General features: G+C 38.1%; 1 protein-coding gene across 1 annotated transcript; it reads right to left on the reverse strand.

Moving 5' to 3' along the window:
• Positions 1–798: 798 nt before the first annotated feature.
• On the reverse strand, positions 799–20,744 carry DCP1B (decapping mRNA 1B; the record flags this gene model as incomplete). The annotated part of the gene is made up of 5 exons (XM_082479840.1): positions 799–879; positions 2,753–3,001; positions 9,446–10,291; positions 11,013–11,141; positions 20,667–20,744. The coding sequence occupies 5 exons, from the start codon at positions 20,742–20,744 to the stop codon at positions 799–801; spliced, it is 1,383 nt and encodes a 460-aa protein (XP_082335966.1).
• Between the last annotated feature and the right edge of the window lie 3,192 nt (positions 20,745–23,936).

The raw sequence follows: 23,936 nt of genomic DNA on the forward strand, positions 1-23,936 counted from the left end.
TTAATAGGACTTTTACACCACGGAGCCTTCCCCTTAACAAAGTTGTATGTTGCTTACAATAATGCAGATTGGATCTGGAATAATAGAAATATGAATCCAGTGCCAGCCCAGAGCTACGGTGATAGAAAGTACATTCACAAACAAACCCTACCCCCCCAATTCTTCAAAACACCTGCAGAGTCCCATTTCTACAACTAGCTAAAAATATTCTTGTTAAAATAGAAAAAGATTTTTCTACAAAAATCTGGGGGAAAGTCACGACATTTCGTCTAAATTGCTTTGCAGACAACTAAGTACAATGACAGATCAGTCTTCCCAAGATTTTCCCATCCGATTCCACCCGGGTTTTCACATTCCTAAAAATAGTCCAACATTGCCACCATGTGGTCAGAGATGAGCACGTTCATCGGGACAGATGCATATGATGTCTCTCGGAGAAAATCCATGACAAATACCTAGTCAATGAATAACCACAATGCAAGTAAAAAAGGAAACTGAATTCTGAGAACTGAGTCCATATGCAGGGAAATCAATTCTAAGTATGGACCAATATAAGAAAAATAGTTTAAGATATTTTGTGATTAAGTCTTCAGTATCGTGATGCTCCCCTCCCTAAAGGCACAGTCCGTTTCCACTCACTTCTTTCTCAATATAGCATGTACTTGCCAACAAGCAAAATCTACGTGTATGCAAAATGCCTAAGACCATTCACTTCTTTAAACGTAAACATACTTGAAAAGTTTGAAACCTTTTTCTGGAGTTCAGGAAGCAACAGAAATTGAATTTAAAAATCATCTTTCACATAGACTTTTTCATTGCTGCCTTTCTCACACTGAAGAGATATGCTTCATAAATAATATTTAAGAAGTTGTCATCATTCTGAAAAACAAAACAGGTAATTGTTAGTGTGCAATAGGTGTTTTGAGTAAAGAGATTAGAAGGTTTTTCCATTTCATGGACCAGATACTTTTCAACCTTACTCTATTTTAAAGAGTGAGCAATAGGAAGGCTATTTCCTTTACCAAAAATATGTATTATTTCCAAGCCTTGCTAGTAGCCTTAGAAGAACTGGAAGTGAATATACACTTTACTGCAGCAAACATGACTGTATCTCTGTAAGAAGTAATGAGTACACAGACAGCAGATTTTCCAAACTCACAGTGGATTTAACTTGAATTCACTGTTGTTGCATGATAATGTAGTGATGATACAACCCTGAAATTTCTTCTCTTTGCCCTCACTTACCTAGGGATTTCCTTAAGTAGTTTCCTCCATTAGGTCAGTGATAATTCCAAGCATGTCTGAAGGAACAGTGTAACACCCTGGGGTGTTACACTGATCCTACACTAAATCCTACCTGGGCCAATCCTTGCATCTTGTTTAGCTCTTTTAGACGTAATGCTCCTAACTGAACCTGCTCCTTTTGCTCTGATGCTTGTTTAATTTTTTTCCTTCTGAAGATCATTTTGCAAGAATGGGTCAACCCACACTAAGAAAGAATGTCCTAAGTAGCTCACATAAACATGTGAGGATAATTAAAATCAAGATACTATTTGAGAAAAGACGGGAGCGTCCGAGATTGTAGTTTCATATAATGGAAAATAACAGGTAAGAAATTAGCAGTAAATAGTTTCCAGGTAATTCAGTTAATCCTAATTACCACCAAGAACAGCAGGGTCAAATATACATTTTACAAGTACAGTTTCAGAGGTGAAAATCCAATTTTCCTTGACTAGTTTCCTTTTTAACTTCATATATGGTTTTAGTACTATCCGGATACTCAAAGGATGTAAAGTCAGGATAACATGACATTTTTATTTTTTAATCCCAAACTAACAATACAGGGAAAAGTGAAAAAAGTCTCTAATTTGTTAAAGATACTATTTTCTTTCTGGGTCTGTAACTCAAATAGCATTTTAATTAACTTCAACATTCCAGTAATGACTTTTATTTTTATTCCTAAGCCATACAGACACATAGTTTTGGCCTACAAATCGGACCCACAAACCTGTGTCTCTATTCCTTGTGCTTTGTAGCCAGGTCTTTAGTTATATAATCTCCCCTCAACTTCTACTCTTCAGATATTCATCACGTGGCAAGTTAAGGAAAAAAAATATATTCATAATCACTGATATCATCCCAGAGCAGTAAACAATCGTCTCATACGTAATGTTGTTAATGCTTTGTCACATTTAAACCTGAAAAACTGCAGCAAAAGGAATTTTAGCATTTGAAGTACAGAATTACATTGAATACACTGAACTAGTATATTTTTAGGTTATCTAACCCATATTTTAAAGTTGCTCGCACTCATCCTGCAATTTTAATTTCCCATCTGAATTCCTCTTACTGCTAACACGCATCTCCGAAATATTTGGCAGCTAGGATAATCACCCATTATTTATTCTGAGTTAAAAATATAATAGGTATCTCTCAGGCTCATGGGCCGACCTTATGAAGCTTTCAGTCATCTTTGTTCTTTTCCATCAAACTCATTATCTTTCCTTTTTGGGGTTCACCCAAATCAGATGCATTAAATAAAACGCAGTTAAGCCAGCAAGGAGAGGCTATCACAGCCCCAGTCTATGCCATAGTGCTCTGTTAACATGCACCCATAAGTAGAACAACTTCCAACATATATTTTAACTCTTTGTTTAGCCTCTAGACAGGCAGATGCAACCGATTATAGGGTGCTTATATCAAAATGGGAATCAGGACTTTAAGCAAAGTAGGAGAAGTCTTGGCACTTTACCTGGATCAGATGTAGAAGTGTTTCTTGCAGCTGCATCTTCGTCATTGAGCTGCTGTTGACCACAGATGGCTCTGGGGTTTGCAGTGGCAGGAGAAGGCTAGCAGAGCTAGGGGCAGGTTCTTGGTTTGCTGCTGCTAGCCGCCCACTTTCATTTGCTTTTGGTGGAGCAGGTGTGGTCTGAGTGAAAAGCATGGGGGACATCAGCAAGGTAGGAGTCACAGTGGCAGGAATGCGTTGAGGTGAGATTACCTGTCCATATAAAAATAAGTAATCAATTCAACCTATCTACTTAATTCTATGGGAATAAAGATGAAGAAAACTGCAGACTGATTGGCAACGGGTACACAGACTGCTGGAGATCGATACAGTTATATGAAACTTTAGCTCAGGACCACCTATACGATCTATTTCCAGACTAAAACATCTTCCATCCCATTTGAGAGTGCAGCAATGGATTCAAGGGTGATTAAGTCTATCTGATAGGCAAATGATCTTAGGACAAGAGCATTTTATTACAGAAATCAGACTACTATTAAATATCAGCACTCAGAGAATGCAGTTTAAAGTCTTGTACATAGGGACAGTAAATAATTAAATTTAATTTTTGAGAATATACTTATATGCAAATATCACTATTGAAGACTAATCTTTGTACCTAATTCTAGAAAGTATCTTCCAGTTATAACTTTCAAATTACTTTATGTATATATATGTATATTTTTTTTCCTTCTCATTTTACTTAAGGAGAGGGGAAAGAAAACAGAGATTAAATGATTTATCTAAAGAGCCACAGTGAGCTGGTGGCACTGTCAGAAACAGAACCGACTCCTAACCAACACGCAGTTGACAAAATCAAAAAGGCCCTCAAAGAGAAGGAAAACCTTGATGCTGTAGTAGTTCTGCAAGCTCCCTCAGTATCATATCCATGCCAACCTGCAAAGATAATGTGTCAAAGGATACTTTTGAATTTCACAACGCATCTTGGAACTGTAAAACATGCAGGACTAGCAAGTATTGTCTGATATAATATACAACACAATGGAAAGTTTATTCACTCAGTTTGCAGATATTACAGCTCTCTCCAGGTAATTCTAGTAATAAATCTTAATCCTAATCAGCCATCTCCTCGCTATTCAAGTATACAATCTTTTTTTTTTCGAAGAACAGAACATACAAAGGAATTAATAGAAGCTCACCAAAGCTCCTCTCTTTTGGACTGGAGCATGATTTATTGCTCCTGTACGAAGGTGAAAGGCTATTGCAAGACTTCACTGTGTCCTGGGTTACATTTTAATTTTGAAGAAAAATTAAAATTAAGAAAATAAAACTGAGGTTTCTCTCCTAGCTGTGCAATACAATGTAGGTTAATATTAAAAAACATTCATATTTTTGTAGCTTGTCTTACTCCTATTTATGATTGTTACACCAAAGACATTTCTGAACAATGTTAGCTAGACTACAATACAAAGAGAAATAGAAAGAAATGAGGAGTACCAAGATCTCATCCTGTTTTATGTGAAATTTGAGAAAGCAGGAAGACTAGGGATGAGGAATGACTCATGAATATTAGAAAGCATGCAATATGCACCCAGCACAAAAATCTCCCAGTACACATTTTAGGTAAACATTGTTTCTGTTTCTCAAATACGAAGTACTACTTAAAGCCAAAATACTTGACCTACAGCTTTTTTTCTACCCCACGGCAGGTAATCATAACAGAAATCATAAAGTCTGTGTTACAAGCTCCTGAACGAGTTAAGGCATTCCTAACTCATTGTAGGTTTGCTCCAATCAGGAAGGCAATGCATATGTTTGTGCACCGGTGCTTGAAAAACAATGTTCATTTTAGAAGAAAACCAATGTAAGTCCGAAGTGACATCCCTCTGTGGAGCGAGACCTTCAGACTCTGTACAGATGTTCTCCTGTAAGTGAGAAGATTTTTCTCCTGCCTGTGCAAGACTGACTACCTCCAGACACTTACCACAATGCTTCTGCTCTATTCACCCATGCAGCTGCAGTAACTCCTCTTTAATTTACCTCAAGCAAAACTGGCAGGGTTTGCTTAAACCAGAATATTCTTCCTAATGTGATTTAAAGAATGTGTATACAAACTGCTCTCCAAGGGCAGGAACCTCTAGCAAAAGGATGGTGGTAGCAGCTGGAGGAGATAAACTGTCCCACTAATACAGCTGAATCCACAACAGACTATGTCAAAGACCTAGATGATACGTCCTTCAAAAGCTAAAGACATTTCTCTCTAGAGTCTAAGGCAAATAAATGAACCCGAGACAAACTGTGCTCTTAATAACATACAGTTACTACAGTCAAACACATATACATGTTGTGGTTTAAAAGACATATGAAAAATTATTTGTTTTCTCTGGAAAGAAACAGCTTTTTGGTAGGACTGGCCAAGCATATGGAATTGCAATATTTGTATCAGAAGAAGAATAGAAAAATTTATGTATATCTTTTTCAGTGCATAGCATTTGTTTCTGTATGCAAACATTAAAATGTACTTTTCCTAACAGTTTGTGCTCAAAGCTTCTGCCATTTAACAAACTTTTACATAAAAATTAAAAAAAAAAAAAAAAAAAAAAAGCACAACCACCATAACCACCATAAAGGAAAACTTTAATTTTAGATTTGGTTCAGATCACATTCAGTCACTGGGACAACTGACACCCACCAGAAAATGGGATGCTGATCTTGGTATTACTAGTACAATTCCTATAGCACCATGCTTTTGCTGAAAGCAGTGAAAATGCTCTGTAGGGACACCAATAGCCTTTGGGCCGTTCTTTCAGCTTTGAGTAATTTTTCACAGGACATAACAGCCCTTCCAAAATGCTGTTGATCAACTTCTTTCCCACAGAATCTAACCTCAGGTGCTTGTTCATCCAGCCTCTGATGAATTATCTCCAGCTTTATCAGGTCAACACTTAAATCTCTGGGTCACTAATAACAGAGTAGGAGTCTACCGTCAGTTGTGCAGCAATGAAGTAAGAACAACGAAAAACGTGCAAAATAATCATTCCAGCATATAAGTATTCTTTCTCTGAAGCACAAATGCTCACTAAGATATCTGTTTGACATTCTGCGTAGCTGCTGGCAGCTCAACGACAAGATAGCTGGCAAATTCACATAACCCCATGAACCAAGGAATGCATTGGATCTTCTGTAATGCAGACTGGCACTCTCTGTTGCTTCCTATCCATGCAGACTCCCACGTGCATCAAGCACTCCTCTGGAACATCAGCACCTGGTGGGTGCTGTGGCCCTTTAACTGTTTTAAGTGTCACTACTTAAAACTGAGGACGTTTAATCTAAGAATGGTTCAGGAATTTTAAAGACGGTTACTATTAAAATAAAGCTGGCTACCGTGCTAACATTGCTTTGTCTTTCAAGTTTAATTCAGAATTTTTTAATTTATGCGTAACTACAGAATCTTAAATGACTTTTCAAAACAAGTTTAATGTACCTATTGCATTCCCCCTGTGCACATTTACAATCTCATGCTGAAACTGCAGTCAGGCCAATTGAGAGGTAGTGGTGCGATGCTCACACCAAACATACTAGGTACCAGGCACATATTCAGAAGATGTAACACTATGTACAAAATACATTCTTGATGGAAAATGCTGCAAGAAACGAGAAAAATGGGCTGCAAGATAAGTGGCCTTCTGAAGAAAAGATAAATTTGTGTCAAGGTTATTGTAAGCACTTTTAAAACCATAATTCTGATTAACATAAACACTTAAGCATGCATGTATCTATAATCAGGATAACTCATGCCTAACACTAAGCATATGCTTAAAAGCCCACTGCAGATTAATGCTTTTTTATTACATTTTAAGCACATGTTACTCACTGTCCGCATAAGGAACACTTCACAGAATAGGGCTGGCACCAGACCAGACTGAATGCTCCCATGTATTATTCTTCAGCTTTTGCTTTTTTATTCCCCTTTTTTTTTTTTGGGGGGGGGGGGGGGGGGGGGAACTGGTCTCTTCCTTTTCATGTGGGAGATCACAGTTCTTACACCATATGGAGATGCAGCAGAAGCCAATTTAAACTTGGACTTGTAATGTGTCAATTGTGGAAAAGACTATTGCTTTCATTTTCTTAGTGCTGCTGATGGATTTAGGGTGTTCCCTTTAATACAATTTTTCCGACAACAGACATGGTCCAGATACCTCTCTATTCCTGTCAGGCTTTTTAGAGTTTGCTTTTTCTGTGTGATGAATTGTAGTAAAAGAGGCAATACCAAAAGATAAATAATTACAGAGAACAAACCTTTTGCTGCATTTGTTGTCAGAATCTGCTTTGATCAATTTTGCATGAGCATGTGCAGATATATTTGTGCCAATTCAATTTCACTCGAATGTGTGTCTGCAGGCATGGCAGCACTTAAAGCCTCTGATCTACAGCAAGGATGATATTATAAAAACATTAACATCATTGGTTTTAAAAGTTGCTTCAAATTTTTATCTTCCATACTTTTTTCAAAAATAGGCATATTTCATGTGGCTAATTCATGCTATTCTACAGGAATACAGACTTGTTCCTTCACCTTTCGCCTCCCCTCCTTTTTCTTTTTTGGCAACCTGCTGCACGTGAGACAGGCCATTCCTTCCAGATTGCAGAGCTTTAGGTGTCCTAAACAATAATTAGTCATACTGTCATTTTTAGTCTATGTATTAAATCTCAGAAGCAATACTAAACATGTTGGAAGAACTGCATCTAATACTGTTTTGATAGCAGCTGTGACTGTGTCAGTCCATGAAACCACTCCTAGGCAGTCTCACTCTACTTGGTCTGCTCACAGCCATGCAAAGTAAGACTGAGCCTCCTTAGTTGCTTTTTTTTTTTTAAAGGCAAATCTGCAGCAGTAACTGCAATGAATGAGACTTATTCCAGTGAAGATTTTTCTCTTACAAGCTGTTGTTCTAGTCATACTCAAGCAGTAAGATTACTGAAATTGCATTATGTCAGACCTCAGTCATTCCCTTTCCATATTGCAACTAATGCTGGCATCATTTTCTTTTTTTCAATACACACACATATATTTGTGTATGTTTCAAATATACACAAATACAAGTCATTTGCCATATCAGCATCTATACATATTTTTCCTTAGAAAATGTATCAGCATATTTGCCATTTTTTATTTATCCATACTGACTTACAATGCATGGCACTTGCCTCATTTTACTTTTACCTTCAAAGTAAAATGTCTTATGTCTCCATGCTATCAGTACATGTAGCAGTGAACCAGACAATTTCTTTTATCTATAGCAGGCAAGTTCCATTCTCAGTGAAGATAGAAGTAAATTTTTTGTGACTCTGGATCCTCTTTTTATTCACTAGAACTCCACTGGAAAGTCAGATTACCACCTTTAAGTAACTGATCCTGAATAATTTCAATGACTAATCCACCCCAAACTCTTTCACACAGATTCAAAGTCATGCTGCTCAAATTAAAAGAATAAAAATAATGATGGCTATTTTCTATATCAAATTCATCTTCCTCTGACCTCTCTCAAGGAAAATCTTGACCTGTCACAGCGTTACTGGCAGATGTGGCCCTTACTTGTTAAATGACTGTTTTCGTCTCTTCACCTATAGGATAACTTCCTAGAATAAAGAGGATTCTTGGGACGTGCTGAAGTATTCTGTAGTCTTTCATTCAGGTTTAACAAGTTGCAATAGAAAAGCAGCTTTTGAACTTTACACTGAAAAGGTGAATGCTTTTTCATTTGGATAAGTAACTTCTAGACTCCAACGCAAGTCAGACTCCAGTACAACACAAGTCTTGTGGACAGTCTGTCCACATTAAAGGAAGTTAAAAGGGGCTTAGATGCATCCCCAAACAGGACATTTAAAGATATGCAAGTGTAGAAGATCCTACAGAAAATGAAGTTGTTAACAAAGACAGTAGCTGTCCAGGATGAGACATTTTGCATATGATGCTTTTCTGAAGAACAGAAAAATGCACTCACGACACAGTCTCTTGACATCTCCTGAATTTTTTAAGACACCAATCTGACTTTTAGGGTCACAATCACCAGAATTAAGGGGTTTGAAGGCATTCAGGCACAAGGCCTTTTTTCAAAATAATACATAGCAAATAAAAAAATAGCTAATGAATAGCTAGAAGTAGCAGTTATGGTACAAGGTAACTAATTCATCAATATACACATATTTAAAAAAACTGCTGTTAGAAAATAAGTGATCTTTTAAGCACCTTTAGCAACTAGCATAGAAAGGAATGCATACCCACACAGAGAAAGCTACCATTAATTTTGTAAGAAAAATTATTAAACCCAAAGTATTACAGTTGGTAACCAAAAATTACACACAACAGCCTGAGACTAAGTATTGCAACTGAAAACTAGGGCACTTCTCAAAGTGCCTCTGGAAAAACCCAAGACTGCAGTATTTTTGGTCATTATTGATGCGCAAGCGATACAGCCTTCAGTATTTACAACATCACAGCTTGGCAAATCAGGACTTACTTGATGTTGTTAAATTATCACCTGCAAGATGAATGACGTGCAACATGCGGTAGGATAGTAACAAAAATATCCTGGCCAAAATGAAACAAAGACTAACCTTACAAAACCCCAAATGCAAAAGATTGCTAGATTTTTATTTATTTATTTATTTTAAATGTTGAAGTTTCCCATTTACCTGGAAGAGAGCGCTCTGTTTTTCTGTACCCGGTGCCTTTTCTATCCAGGAATCCAGTGGTTTCAGCGTATTGGTATTCTGAGTAACAACAGGAAACTTAGCTGCCAAGGTTGGTCTGCTGGATACATGCAACTGTTGTTCTTGCTGCACTATCTGGAGTTTTTTCAGCAACTCTTGAGGCGAAATCACCCCAGAACTGGCTGCTTGATTGCCAGAGAGAGAAAGCGGCTGTCTGGGAAGTTTGGATTGTTCTTTACCAAGTGTCTGAGACTCCAAAGTCTGGCCTGGTAGGGAACCATTGAAATATACCAAAGGTGGCTGGCTCATATTATTTACTGTATTATTTGCTGCTGGTGCTCCAACAGCAGCAGGAGTCCTGCTGAACACAGAAGCCGTTGAGTTCACAGATGCTGTTGCGCTGGGGTCCATTTTAGTCACCGACCCCGACTGACTCTGTAATTTCTGCAATAAGCTCTGAGTGCCAGCAGTATCCTGAACTACATGAGATGTTGCAATAGCATGAGAAGTCACAGGTTGGAAGAGTCCTGTGAAAGTCTCACCCACAGGGTGGATATTGCCATTTTCACAGAGTCGGTTTTCAGGAAACTCAGCAAGCGGATGAAGGTCTGTCCCACGCACCATAAGCTTCTGAATGGCAGGGCAAAGCTGTTTCTCTGCAGAGGGTGAATGCCTGCTAGGTTCTTCGTAGGACAGTGAACGTACCACTCCCTGCCTAACAGGAAGATTCTCTTGATGTTGTTTATTAAGTGGTTCTGAGACATCTGGCCTTTCTTGTTTTCCAAACAGTGCTGTCAAAGACAAGTGCTGTGGTTCAGGATCCACATTCTGTGAGAGGACAAAGGAAAAAAGTAAACATAGTTCCCTCCTGCTTAAGTTACATTAAGTGGTGACAATATTTAGCCAGTGGTATTCAGAAAAGCTGAGAAAACTGCTATGCTCTTTTCTCCCAAGAGGATTTTTAATAGTTTTGTCACATAGGAAGGGCAAGAAGACAGTTGTCAAGCTGCTAATGTGGGAGAAAAATCAGTGAATCTGAGAGATAGCCATGGCTTCATTTTAAATACCATGGAAGAGCATCTTCCCTTACAGCCATCAGTACAATGTCAGCAAGAGACAGAAATCTCCCCATGTATGAAGTAGGGCCACTTCTTGTGCACCTCCCTGTTGTAACTGAGTTCAGCTTTTAGGATTTTGCAGTATGATTTAACTTGAAGATATATCAAGAGGCACTTCTTTATTTAGATTAATTGAATTCACCTAAAAAAAAAAAAAAGAACACAAAATCTGTGATCAAAGCAGCATCTGAAATTTGAAAGACTAGTATTCCTCCATTGCATCAGGATAGTATGCCTGTAATTTACATTCTTCCGCATTATATGGTGGGGGTTCGGGAGCTTTGTATGAAACAGATGAGTTTGGCACTAAAATCATTCCTTACAGTGGTTCCACCTCAAATTCTTGCAATGGCCTTCTGACTCAAATAAATATTCCTACATGGTTAGTCGATTAGAGCAGCATTAGTCAGGAAACACACAAAACATTTTACCTTGCTTTGCTGAGATATTCGTTGATGCTGATTTTCACTAGGCTTCACTGGAATTGGTTTGATTAGGTTGGGGTTGTTATAGATTGCAGAGGAACTGGTTATTTGTTTTGGCTCTGAGCAAGTCTTACACTGCAAAAAGAAAGTATTTTTTAGTCAAGTGTGACAAAACCTTTTCCCTCCGTTCTCCCACTACAGTAAAATAGACACAGCCAGGTATTCAATAACCAAAGATACTAGTTGCAGCACTGATTATGAAATGTTATGCTATTGAAAGAACTTTAACAACTGCAACATAATTTTCTAAAACCGCACAGCATATGTAAAAACAAATACTTAATTCCAAGATTTCCTGAGTACAAGGCTTCCCTCTAAATCTCAGTTCTCTTTCTTACCTTCTGCTTTTCCCTCACTTAAAAAAAAACTCAAAACATAAAATAATTTTTAAAAAGAAAAGCACCTTAGAAACCAAGCAATAGACATGTTTTCCCTGCATCACTAGGCAGCCAGAAGTAGTTTAGATACATGAAGGATTAATGTGCCCATAAAGAATATTTTAAATGCTTTTTGTTAAAAACTAGAATTCTAACTCATGCTCTTTTACATAAATATTCCACATTGTGGGAACTTGGTGGATGCATATACCCGCACAGAAAAATAATTAAAGATTTAATCAAATTTGTAGAATCAGTATGTTTCCCTATTAAATATGACAGGATTAATAACCATATTTATAAAAAGATGGTCTGAGACAGATGACTAAAAGAGATCAGGGACATGGAATGGCTGACATATGAAGAGAGAAGGACATAAATTCAGAAAAAATGCACAGAAAATGCTACATGAGAGAGAAATAATAAATGGAAAAGGTGAGTATGATGTCTTATTTACATTGTACAAAAAGTTAAGAATATAGTAAATGAAACTAAAAAAGCTGTGGGTATACAGGGAATGCTATTGTTAGTAGAAATGAAAACCGTATATTGGAAATCACTGTCGCTCAATACAATTGAAACCAAGAAACTGGAAAGTTTTTAAAAAGAATCATCTAATAAAAAGTTAATTGTATCTAACAAGATTATTCACAGTTAATAACCTGAATTTGATGGGCTCTAAACTTTGTACTGCAGGACTAATGGTTGGGGTAAGGAATGATCATTTTCGGATTCTCATTCTTTCCTCCAAAGAGCCCAGTCTTGTGCATTATAGAGGACAGAACTGGACCGGACAGACTGCCATACAGACACACAGCAGAGCCACTACTGTGCAATTATGAAAATACCAGTGTCCTTCCCAGAACTTTCCAAGACAAACTCCTTAGGATTCAAATGTGTTAAGTGAGAAAATAGCCCCCACTCCCAAATACACAAAAATGATTATTTAATCCATTTCTGACACCTACTTCAACAGCAAACAAAAAGACACACTGGTACCAGGGCTGCTCTGTAAAACACAACTTGAGCTCTTGAGGGGACTCAAAGGGCTCTGGGAGGTACTCAGTGACTTCTTTGCAACATTTGTCCTCAGGAATCCCTCACGCTTGAGGCTGGTGGGGAAGTCTAGAGTGATCAAGACTTACCCTTGGTAGAGGAGGACCACATTAGGTAGTATGTAAACAAATTATACAGACACAAGTCCATGGAACCAGATGGGATGCACTTACGAGAGCTGAGGGGGCTGCCTCCATCATTGGGAAACTACTTGATTATTTTTGCGAGGTAATGGCAATTGGACGAGGTTCCCAAGGACTGGTAGAAGGCAACTATCACTCCTATCTTCAAGAAGGGCAAGAAGGATTTGGGAAACTTCAGGCTGGTTTGCCTCACCTTGATCCCTGGCAGGGTGATGGAACAAATCCTCCTGGAAGCCATTTCTAAACATACTAAGGACAAGAAGGTGATTGGAAGTAGTCAGCATGGATTTATAAAGCAGAGATAATGCTTGATCAACCTGATAGCCTTTTATAGTGAGATGACTGGCTCAGTGGATGATGGGAGAGCAGCGGATATTGTTTAACTTGACTTTTGCAAAGCTTTCAACACTGTCTACCACAGCATCCTCAAAGACAAACTGATGAAATGCAGACTAGATAAGTGGACAGTGAGATGGACAGAAAACTGTCTGATCTGCTGGACTCAAAATATTGTTGGCATGAAGTCCAACTGGAGGCCAGTCACTAGTGGTGTACCCCAGGGTTTGACATTGGGATCAATACTGTTTATCATCTTCATTAATGACCTCGAATGATAGGGCACAGCAAACTTACAGACAATATAAAACAGGGATGTGTAGTTAATAGACCAGACGGCCAGAGGGATCAGAGGAACCTTGACAGGCTGGAGAAATGGGCCGACAAGAACATGAAGTTCAATGAAGGGAAACTGAGGAGGAATAATCCCATGCAGTACAGGTTGGTGCTAACTGACTGAAAAGCAGTCAGTCATTTGCAGAAATGGGCCTGGGTGGACAAGAAGTTGAATATTCATCAGCAACATGCCCTTGTGGCAAAATAAGGCCAACAGCATCCTGGATTGCATTAGGCAGAGCATTGCCAGCTGATCATTCGCTTCTACTGAGCACTGGTGAGATCACCGGTTAGACTCATCTACTGAGCACTGCAGTGCTATGTCCAGTTCTGGGCTTCCCAGCCCAAGACAGATGGAGACACACGAGCGTGTTCGCTGAAAGTCTACAAAGTTGATTTAACCACCTGTCAAGCAAGGAGAGGCTTAGTCTCTAGAAGAGAAGGCTCAGAGTACAATATCAATGTGTATAAATACCTGACGGAAGTAAAGACGACTAAGGCAGACTCTTCTCAGTGGTGCCCAGTGAAGACAAGAGGCAAAAGGCAAAAAATAAAATATACAAAATCTTGATTAAACTTAAGAAAAGACTTTTTTTTACTTTAGGCATGTTTGAATACTGGAACAGGTAGCCCAGAGAGGTTGTGGAGTCTCCGTCCATGGACATATTTAAAACCTGACTTAAGGTGTCCCTGGGCAACCCACTTTAGCTGATACTGCTGTAAACAGGGAGGTCGGACTAGACTATTGCCAGAGGTCCCTTCCAGTCTCAACGATTTGGTGAGTCTCTGCTGAAAAAACATCTTGTGGGTGTTTGGCCAGTCAAGGACTTTTGCAATGGATTTCCAAAGACATGATCTTGCAGAGTAGAACTGTAGTTCTACTCATGTAGCCAGCTTTTTTCTATTGTATGTGCTCTTAGAAAAAATCTTTAAAGCACGCACAGACTATCATCCATCGGGTGGTTAGCTATTTGGTTTGAAGAAAGAACAAGCACCTGTCTCTTGTTTCCTGCTATACCCCTACTGCATAAAGTGAGAAACTTCCTCAAGCACTAGATTGGCAAAAATGTGAAGAACAAAGTACTGACTTTGCCAGTAATGCAGAGCTTCACAGCAAAATTGAATTTCAGTTAAACATAAAACCACACAGCAAGTGCCTTATAGCTAATCTCAGTAGGCCACATTCAACAGTAAATATATTTAAACTCAGCTACACTTTGTGCCCTCTCTGGGGAAAAAAAAAATATCAAAGAAATAATTTTACTAGAATGTAGTATCTCATTCAACAAGAGCTTTGCTACCCATCTCACAGAGCTGTGCAAGTCGGATGACTAAAGATGTCAAAACATTCAAATAAAGAGCCAAGTCCAAAGACTATTCATGGCAAGCAAAATGGTTTTCTTTTAAAGCTAGTCCATGCTTGCCTCCCTTCTCTATGATTCAAAGCCTGATTAACGAAAGCACTCAACAGAAATTTACACTTACTGAAGTTTCAGTTTTGCTTTGAAATTTGTATTTAAAATAGTTATGAATGGATTGCTGTGAAAAATCGTAACAGAAAGAAGCCATGAAAAAAAGTGTAGAAGACAAGCCTACAAGACTAACATAACTATTAAAGGTTTTAAAATAAGGAAAAGTTTCCTTTCTATTAGTGCTGAGTTAAATTTATCAGTGCACTGCAACATTGTTTTCTTAAGCTCTTTTGAGCTTACATGTAGTCATCCTTGAATTAGAGTAACTTAATTTTTTTTTAATAAAATATTTATAATGAAAAGGAAATAATGAAATATATACAAAATATACATATAATATAGACATAGAAATATACATATAACATAGACAAAGCTCCCAGCTCTTGAATATATCAAGCTCCCAGGATGACAAACACATCATCAGCTGGCACTGGGGAAGTCCCAGACTGGACTCAGTGATGGATGGGAACTGGATTCCAGATCGGGATTCAGGATCGGGATCAAAGGCAGACAGACAGAGTCCTCCTCGGACACCGGCCATTGAAGGAACAGAGCTGACCCTTTGATCCCTCAGCTTTTATACTGAGCATGAGGCAGATGGGATGCAATACCCCGTTGGTCAGTTTTGGGTCACCTGTCCTGTCCACACCTCCCTGCAGGTGGGACCCCTCTATGCTTTTCTGCTTCCGACCCTCCAACGGGGCACATAAAGTTGGCTGCCCTTGGCAGCCTCTCTGCATACCATGCCTGGGCATCAGCTATAAACATTGGTCTTGCCACTCTGAGAGCAAACAGTGTCTGCACAATATACTGTTAATTTCCATAGTTGGAAGAGGCCCAGCTAAAAAGTAAAGTTACTGAACAAAATTGGTGCTGAATTTTACGTCAAACCAGGAAAGTTGTGGTTTTCTACAAGCTGTATTTTCTCATAATTTCCAGGCAGTTCATGTGGACTCTCAACAATGTCCTAGCACGGAGCCTTCTGCAACCTCATCAACTTTTAAAAAAATTTATATACAGTAGGGAAAATGACTGAATTATTCTTATATCACTTTTCCATCCAGTTTCTGACTGGTGACTTATGATGACTCTCATACACTTAATGGCAGTTAAGCAGCTTACCTAGTTAATTATGAGATGAAAGTTTTTTCATAGCCCAAATATGTAGCCCCTATTTGATCTACACTAAAATAAGTGAAGATAATTTACTTATTTTTTTACATTGGAGATATCCTACATGGTACTACATACACCCAAACCACAATTCAGTAAGATTAAATAGCTTTTCTCTCCCAAACTGTTCTCTTTTTAATGATGCTGCCTTTTCTTGAATATACCTCCTTCTTATTGCTATTTTTCAACAGAACTTTTTGGGCAAAACCCATATAAGTACATATCAAAAGAATTGTAACCAGCAGGTCAAGGGAGCTGATTGTACTCATCTGTTCCACTCTTGTGAGACCCCACCTGGAGTACTGCATCCAGCTTTGGGGACCCAACAAAAGAAGGACATGGAGCTGTTGGAGCAGGTCCAGAGGAGGCCCACAAAGATGATCAGAGGGCTGGAGCACCTCTCCTATTCAGACAGGCTGAGAGAGTTGGGGTTGTTCGGCCTGGAGAAGAGAAGGCTCCGGGGACATCTTATAGCAGCTTTTTAGTACCTAAAGGGGCCCTACAGGAAAGATGGGGAGGGACACTGTCACAGAGTGTAGTGATATGACAATGGATAATGGTTTTGAACTGGAAGAGTGTACATTTAGATTAGATACTAGGAAGAAATCCTTTACTGTGAGGGTGGTGAGACACTGGAACAGGCTGCCTAGAGAAGTTGTAGAGGCCCCATTGCTGGCAGTGTTCAAGGCCAGGCTGGATGGGGCTTTCAGCAACCTGGTCTAGTGGGAGGTGTCCCTGGCCATGGCAGGGGGATTGGAACTAGGTGATCTTTAAGGTTCCTTCCAACCCAAACCATTCTATGATTTAAATTTTTCTTTAATATGATGGATAACATACTCTTGTATATTTCACAATGAGGTCTGTGGAATTTAAATAATACCCTTATTTCTCCAGGCTATTTTAATAGACTGAATTCTTCAGAAACCATGAGTACCTTAGATTCCACTGTCATACTCTGCATGATCGCAGAACTAAGCATATAAAATTGAGGTGAGGAGTTTAGAGTTATCACTAAATGAGCATTTTTGAGACCAAATCCCTCAGCAAAATTAACAGCAGTATATACAAAGGCCTATAGAGAATGACATTGACCTGACTTGGTATCATTCCCATGATTTGATAACATGGCTAGTAGACTGGTATCAAATACAGGGAAGTATGCTGAAGAGAAAGAAAGCCTGTGATGATTTCAAAGGGATCTGTAACTACTGCAGCTCAGAATATGAGGTCATTTTGTCAGATGAGTTGCATGGCCTTGCTGATGAGTAAAGTAGGAGCACCAGTATGACATTTTAAGCAACTGTCAGGTGGACAGGTAAAGAAGATATCAGATCATCATCAAACAGCAAAAATCAGCATGAAAGAAATGTCACCACACTCTTTAGTGACAGAACCAGAAGAGTACTCATCAGCTACAACACGTGATGATTACTACATCTTGCTTCACAGGTCTGTCCTTTAGTCACGTGTCTTGTTCAAAGCTATGCTCCTACAAAAGACGTGTAAGAAATCAAAAGGCTCTAAGGTCAAGTCAAAGAAAGGCTAAGCAACATTGGAGAAAAAAAAAAAAAAAAAAAGATGTATGTGGTGAACATCAATCAAAAAGAACAAGACCAACACTAAGGATGTTTTAGGCAAGTTTGGTTTAGTCAGAGACATTTGAGGCAAACAACTGCTCTATGTTGTGAGATTTCATAGTCTACCTGTACAATATAAAGCTCTAGCTGAACAGGACATTGTGAAAGGAAACAGACAATGGACAAGCACGGTACCTCAATATTGCAGTTTTCCTGAAGCAAATACCAAGTCACATCCCAATATCATGCTCTGAAGCAAAAACCTGACTTTGAGACATGTGAGCTGCAAAGACCTGTCAAGCAGAAGGAAGAGATCCTAGACGGTCTGATAAAAGGAAAGAAGGTCAGCCAAGATGTGATGGAACTTAAAAGACTTTGTAGATGGATGTCTATGCTGAAAGTGATGAAGAGAACTTTGAGGTTGTCAGAGCTTGAGTGCAGAGTTAAAAAGCCCTGGAAAATAAGGTTTTCTACCTAGCTGATGTAAAGCAGCCACAATATGACATTAATGAAGAGTGACATGAAAGGGTACAAGATGCTCTGCAGAAGAGAGGTGCTAAGGAAGACAAGAACTGTCCCAAAGAAGAGCAGTAGCAGCAAGGATTTCCAGTCAGAGTCCTGCTTAAGTGAGACATACAGAACCAATTCAGACTGTTCAAGAACAGTAGCATAGGCTCTGCATCATCCAGGCTGAGTATGGCACCGTGCCCTCAGGAAAGCTAGGTCTCCTGGATCCTACTATTAAGTCTTTCACATTGTTAACAAATCAAAAGCTAAGGCACCTGAAAACTTAGAAACTATATTCTTGTTTGGGCAGGGCAGTACCATTGGAACATTTTGCTGAAAAGATAGTGAAGAAGCAGGCATAGAAAGAAACAGAAGCTCAGAGGCCATGCTTGCTCACTACCACAAACGACATTCTTATCAAATGGTAGTGTGTCCTTAGTAATGAAGAAGCAAGTTTCAGTTATTTTGGGCACATCAGCCAGTCAGAGGACATCCACCTAATCTGATCTTTAATAGATCAAAGACAGTGTAGTAAATGGGTAGATGCTGTAGAAGCGCAGAGCTAAAACCAGAGCTTGACAAAGCACAATGGTTGAAAAGAAACACATTTTGTCCTGCTTTGTTCTGTACCCTAGCAGCTCGCCAACTCTTTATCTCCTCAGCTATCATTGTGAGGCCTGCTAATACCACTTCTTACCAGAAATCAAAAGAAAGCAAGCGTGTACATTTTTCAAGAAATACTTCAGTAGTTTAGCAACTTAAAGCTCCATTAATAAAAATGGAGAGGGGAGGTTATGTATTTTATTTTTCATGTAACCTCTAAATGTTTATCTTATTTGATAATAAGCTATACCCTTCAAAGTTAGTTACACTCTTCAAAAAAAATATCTTATCCTAGGACTTAAAAACTGAGCAAAATATCTTAGATTCTTTGAAAATTGATGTTCTTAATTTACAGCTCCAAACACTTCCAAACACTCTCTTCTCTGAAACCACACAGAATGTGATTTCAGCACATTAGCACTGTAAGCCGTACGACATACACTGGCAAGGAAGGAGAAGAAAATCAAACAGCCAAAAAAGCACGACTGCTCTGAAATATATTGCCATTAAGGGCAATGACAACCATTTTTGTATTTATTTATCACACCCTTCTTAATTTTTTATTACTAACAACACAGGAAAAAACACATATCCAGTTCTTAAGAGGTCAGATAATCTTTGTACTCATATTCCAGATGAAGAGGAAGTTTTCATGTTATTTCCGTAGCAACCCCTCAAATGCAGAAAGATTAAAGATGAAGTAAGAAGCAAATTTGCAAAAGATCTGATCTGAAGGGAAAAAAACTAAAGACACTATTATTTAAACAGATCTTCTGGAATTTCCTCTCCTTCGTCTTGATTTTCTGTGTGCTCATGTAAAAATGGAAGTTAACTTTTTTAGGTTTATTACCTCCTTCTCATAGAATCTGAAGACAACCTAGTATTTTTCCAGTTTTCCATTGACAGTATTTTAAGGTTATTTAATGAAAACTGCTTAAACATTTCATAATATCTCAAATCAACTCTTTTATGCCAAGACTAAATACTGATTCAGTGTTAAAACACAGAAAGGATAACAGGTTTTGGAGGGGTTTGTCCACTGTAATACATTAAATCCCTATTACAGAAAATACAAAGGTCCTAAGCTTCAAAAGAAGCTATACCAGAACAAAAAGGGATACATGTCACTGTAACTCAAATAATTTGCAATTATCTTTCTGAGGATCTTATTAGTAGCCACATTTCAGAAAAAAAACCCTTCTTCTCTCTTTAAATTGCTTAAAATATATATTTCTAGGCTCAGAACATTTAAGAGCTTTATTACTGCATGACAACGCATAGGAAATAAAGCAAACAGCAGTAGGAACCTGCAGGCTCCATAACAATTTGCAGCATATATATGACTAGTTAAAATTATTAGCTTTTTATTCCCCAAAGTAAAACGTTTTTGATTGCTCAATAATAGAGAACATTATTAGTCCATTAGTTACTTCTTTATTTAGAAGCCTCAGAAGACCAAAGCAGCACATGGGCTGAAATCATACTACATTTCAACCTTTTCATTTCCTTCCATTAGTGTCTGAAAGTAGCTAACAACCACAATTAAAAGCAGTAACTTCACTGTTAAAGGTCTCCTCTGAAGGAAGTTATTTGTACAAACCACAGAAACTATTAGCAGGTTTGAATACTTCACCCAGAAAGAGGATACAACTTCCAGGTGCTACTCAATATGCAACAAGCACAGGAAGTCTAAGGGTCAAAACGAAAGTCACTTTATCTTCTTCTTACCCCCTAGCATTCAACTAATAATCAATCATACACATGTTCTCCTTTCAGAAGTTTTTATTGACCGCATTAATTTCTTTTGAATCTTTAGCAAATTCTGACAAAACTTTTCTGCCAGCCACTTTTACACAAAATGAGAGAACACACTGTCCAAAACCAGTTTCACTTTGAGTAAAACTTTAAAAAAATGAAACAAACCCAAATCTTCTATGTTTTAAAATGTAAAACGTAAGCAAATTGGCACCACAATATCACCAGAAAGACATGTCCTCTTTATATAGACAGCAAGTCTCACCTTGGTGTACTCATCTTTGGCCTTCGTAAGCATCCGTAAGATATCCACTTCTTTGTTATTAGCTGAATTCATGATCATTGGGGACACTCCTGTTCCTGTGCCCTGCTGTGCTTTGAATTGTTCCTGCTGAGTTAGGCTGAAAGTTGGAGGTGAGAGGAGAATATACAAGACAAAACCCAGTTAAAATATAAAAAGTTTAACCATAACTACTTTACAGTAATTAATCAAAACTCAAATATTTTCATTTTCCCCATCTCCATTAAAACATGTAAAAAAATCTCTATTAAAATATCTATATTAAAACATAGTTTGACCAGGTGTGAGATTATTTTTCTCCAATCCTGAATAGGCTGGGCCACAGACTAAAATATCTGTAACTCAGTCACAATTTCTACACCCAGAAGGAGCAGTGAATTTACAGTGTTATTCAGTTCTGCTGGTGGTGGAGGATGGCAAACATACACAAATCAGTCATTAACAACTAGAAAATGACCAATTTCCTGCCCCAGCTGTTTTATTATTATTGTAGAATGCTGAGAATTAAAACATGCAGACAATTGGCTGAGTGACAGGGTATTTTTTATCTATATGCAACACTGCTATTATAAACCACTACACGTGGTTTACAATTGCATGAATCCTCTGAAAACTAGTTTTTATTGTAGTAAATTACCAGTTTGAGAGTACCTAATCACCACCAACTGAAACTTGAGCTAGTTAACTAAAATTAGCTGTCAAAAATCTGGGTTTCCTAGGGTTCATTGCTTATTTCTGTAAATTCATCCCCATCAATTATTTCTTGGGTCACAACTGACTCATTTTAGAGCTGTAGGATATACAGCAAAACCAACAAAAAACCCTAAACAAACCCCCACCATTGTCACAGTCTGTGCTTCGCAATGTTTTGTCACTGCAAAATGAAAAGCAGCAGGTATTACTTTAAAAAGAGATATAGAGGTAACATGACTACCTTCCCATCCAGTATTTATAACAAATCCTATCTGGAACGTAGTGGTACAAGAGTTAAAGCACTTTGCTATGGATCAGGATGTGCGAGGATGAGCCTTGTTTGGACTTGTACTGCAGGGTACATAAATGGGCTTTTGGGCACTTGGTAACTTTGGCAATCAAAATTGATGTCACTTCCTCAGCATGCTTCTGGCTACAGAAGCTGTTAAGATTGGGACAGGTGACCTGAAAAGGAGACATTCACAGGTCTGACAGTGCCTTTGCATTGCGCTCTGCTAGCGCCTAATGCTGTCAGCTCGACTGTATCTGCCTCCCATGGCTTTTCTTGGGATGACAAAGACCTGGCTCTGCGTCATCCCTCCTCCTGTCCCTTAAAAGACTTGTGACATGACGATATGTCCAACCTTATATACCGCAGGCAACTGGTATATCCAACCTCCGCCCATTCCTATCGGGCCGCTTCACTATATCCTCCACATTATACCTCTAAAAAATTTAGATTGCGTATGTTGATAACAATCTGTAAGACTTCAGCTCCTTCCTCCTCCAAACAAACATGAAAACCTGCAGAATATGGTCATAAGAAAGGGATTGTTGCAAAGAAGCCCATCATTAGGCCAACCAGAAGGTACAGCAGAAGAATGAACCCTGTCCATCCTGGACATGTGAAGAAAGCAGTGACAGTGAAAAAACTATCCATGAAATTGTTAAATTAAAATACAGCTGAGAATACAGTTCTGTTTAAAATTTTAATCTCCAACTTGACTGCAAAATTAAAGATTGTATAACATGTATAAAATAATATTATTATGTACATAAAAGTAATGCATTAAAAGCTAATTAAAGTCTTGCTTTATATTCCAAAATCAAAGTGAATTTTGTACATACTGCTAAGAAATGAGGAAGCAGGAATTCAGCCATGATGTAGAAACGGGATAAAACCCACAGAAATAGTATTATTACATTATGCCTTCATGGTAGCCCACACTTACACTGATATAGGGAAAAAAAGTAACAGAAACCTTTAAAAAAACCCCTCCCCAAACTGAAAAATATATTAAAACCCCAAAGAATACAATTCTTCAAAACAAATCTCTGAGTCATCAGGAAATAGATCAGATGAGCTCTGATATAGCTGGAAAGCTGCATGGCAAATTATGAAAAAGTATTGCAATACAGTGACTTATTTCTGATTATACAAAATGCAGGTGTGTGACAATTTTATTTGCAACAAAATCTATAAAAATAAGTTTAAAGTAGAAAGGTATGACCATCCTAGTAATATAATGTGCATGTATGTACAGAAATACATACATAAAAAAAGCACAAAAAGTCTTGTTACCCATCACTTACTTTTTCATGAGCTCTGCAATTCTTTGGCATTCTTCCTTATCATAAAACCAAATCCCATATATGGACACTGTAAATGCACATCAAACACAAACTATGAGCATCTTCTCAAACAGCAATTCTACCTGGTAGATATTTAAAAGTGAACTGTAAAGGAATTTTTAGGTTTATTTCTGTCTTATGTTTCCCCCATCTATAAACATAAAAATGACACCTCAGATCCTCCAAAATCAAAAAAAGATCAAAGGCAAATCTCTAAGGATGTAAATTACAAGCTCTTGAACTTGCAATAAAGGCAGAGGTATTTGATCCTTTTCTTCAGAACACTAAACAAGAGGGTTTTTTTCTTTAAAACCTCTTTCTCTGTTTATTTTTTTTAGTTGTGTTGTATCATATCCATTAGACTCCAGTGGCTAGTGTACCGCAGGTAGTGTTGCACACATATATAGGCAAGCAAGATTTGTTTAGTTTTCAACAACATTCAGGCCTATCTTGTATATCATCAGAGTTGTTAGAGTAGTACTAACACAACTCTGCCTCCCTGTAGATTTCCTATAATGTTGCCCATTATTTTCACCACCGAAGAAGTAATTATCTGTAGCCAACCTCAGGATTAGAAAATCTATATCTAAGTTCAGACCTTTGCTAACGTAAGTGCCTGCAGCTTTGCACAGCAACAACGGATTTAAATTTACTAGTAGTTCAAGATTCTCAAACGTACACGCTGCTGCTGAAACCACCATGATGGTAATAGCCATAATGAAACTGTAGTTAGTGCAGCTTCCACCATAATAAACAGGGAGCTTTTTTCCACTCACGACCATGTTATATAGCTCTTGTAAGACAGCCCGGGAATAAATCTACAACACTGTCTCAAAACAATCTGTCTACATTTGTCAGGGTAACTGTCCTAGTTTTAACCTCAGGCACAAGTTTGTTGTGAGACAAGGA

Source organism: Vanellus vanellus, assembly GCF_965231255.1.
Source record: "Vanellus vanellus genome assembly, chromosome: 1".
Lineage (NCBI taxonomy): Eukaryota > Metazoa > Chordata > Aves > Charadriiformes > Charadriidae > Vanellus > Vanellus vanellus.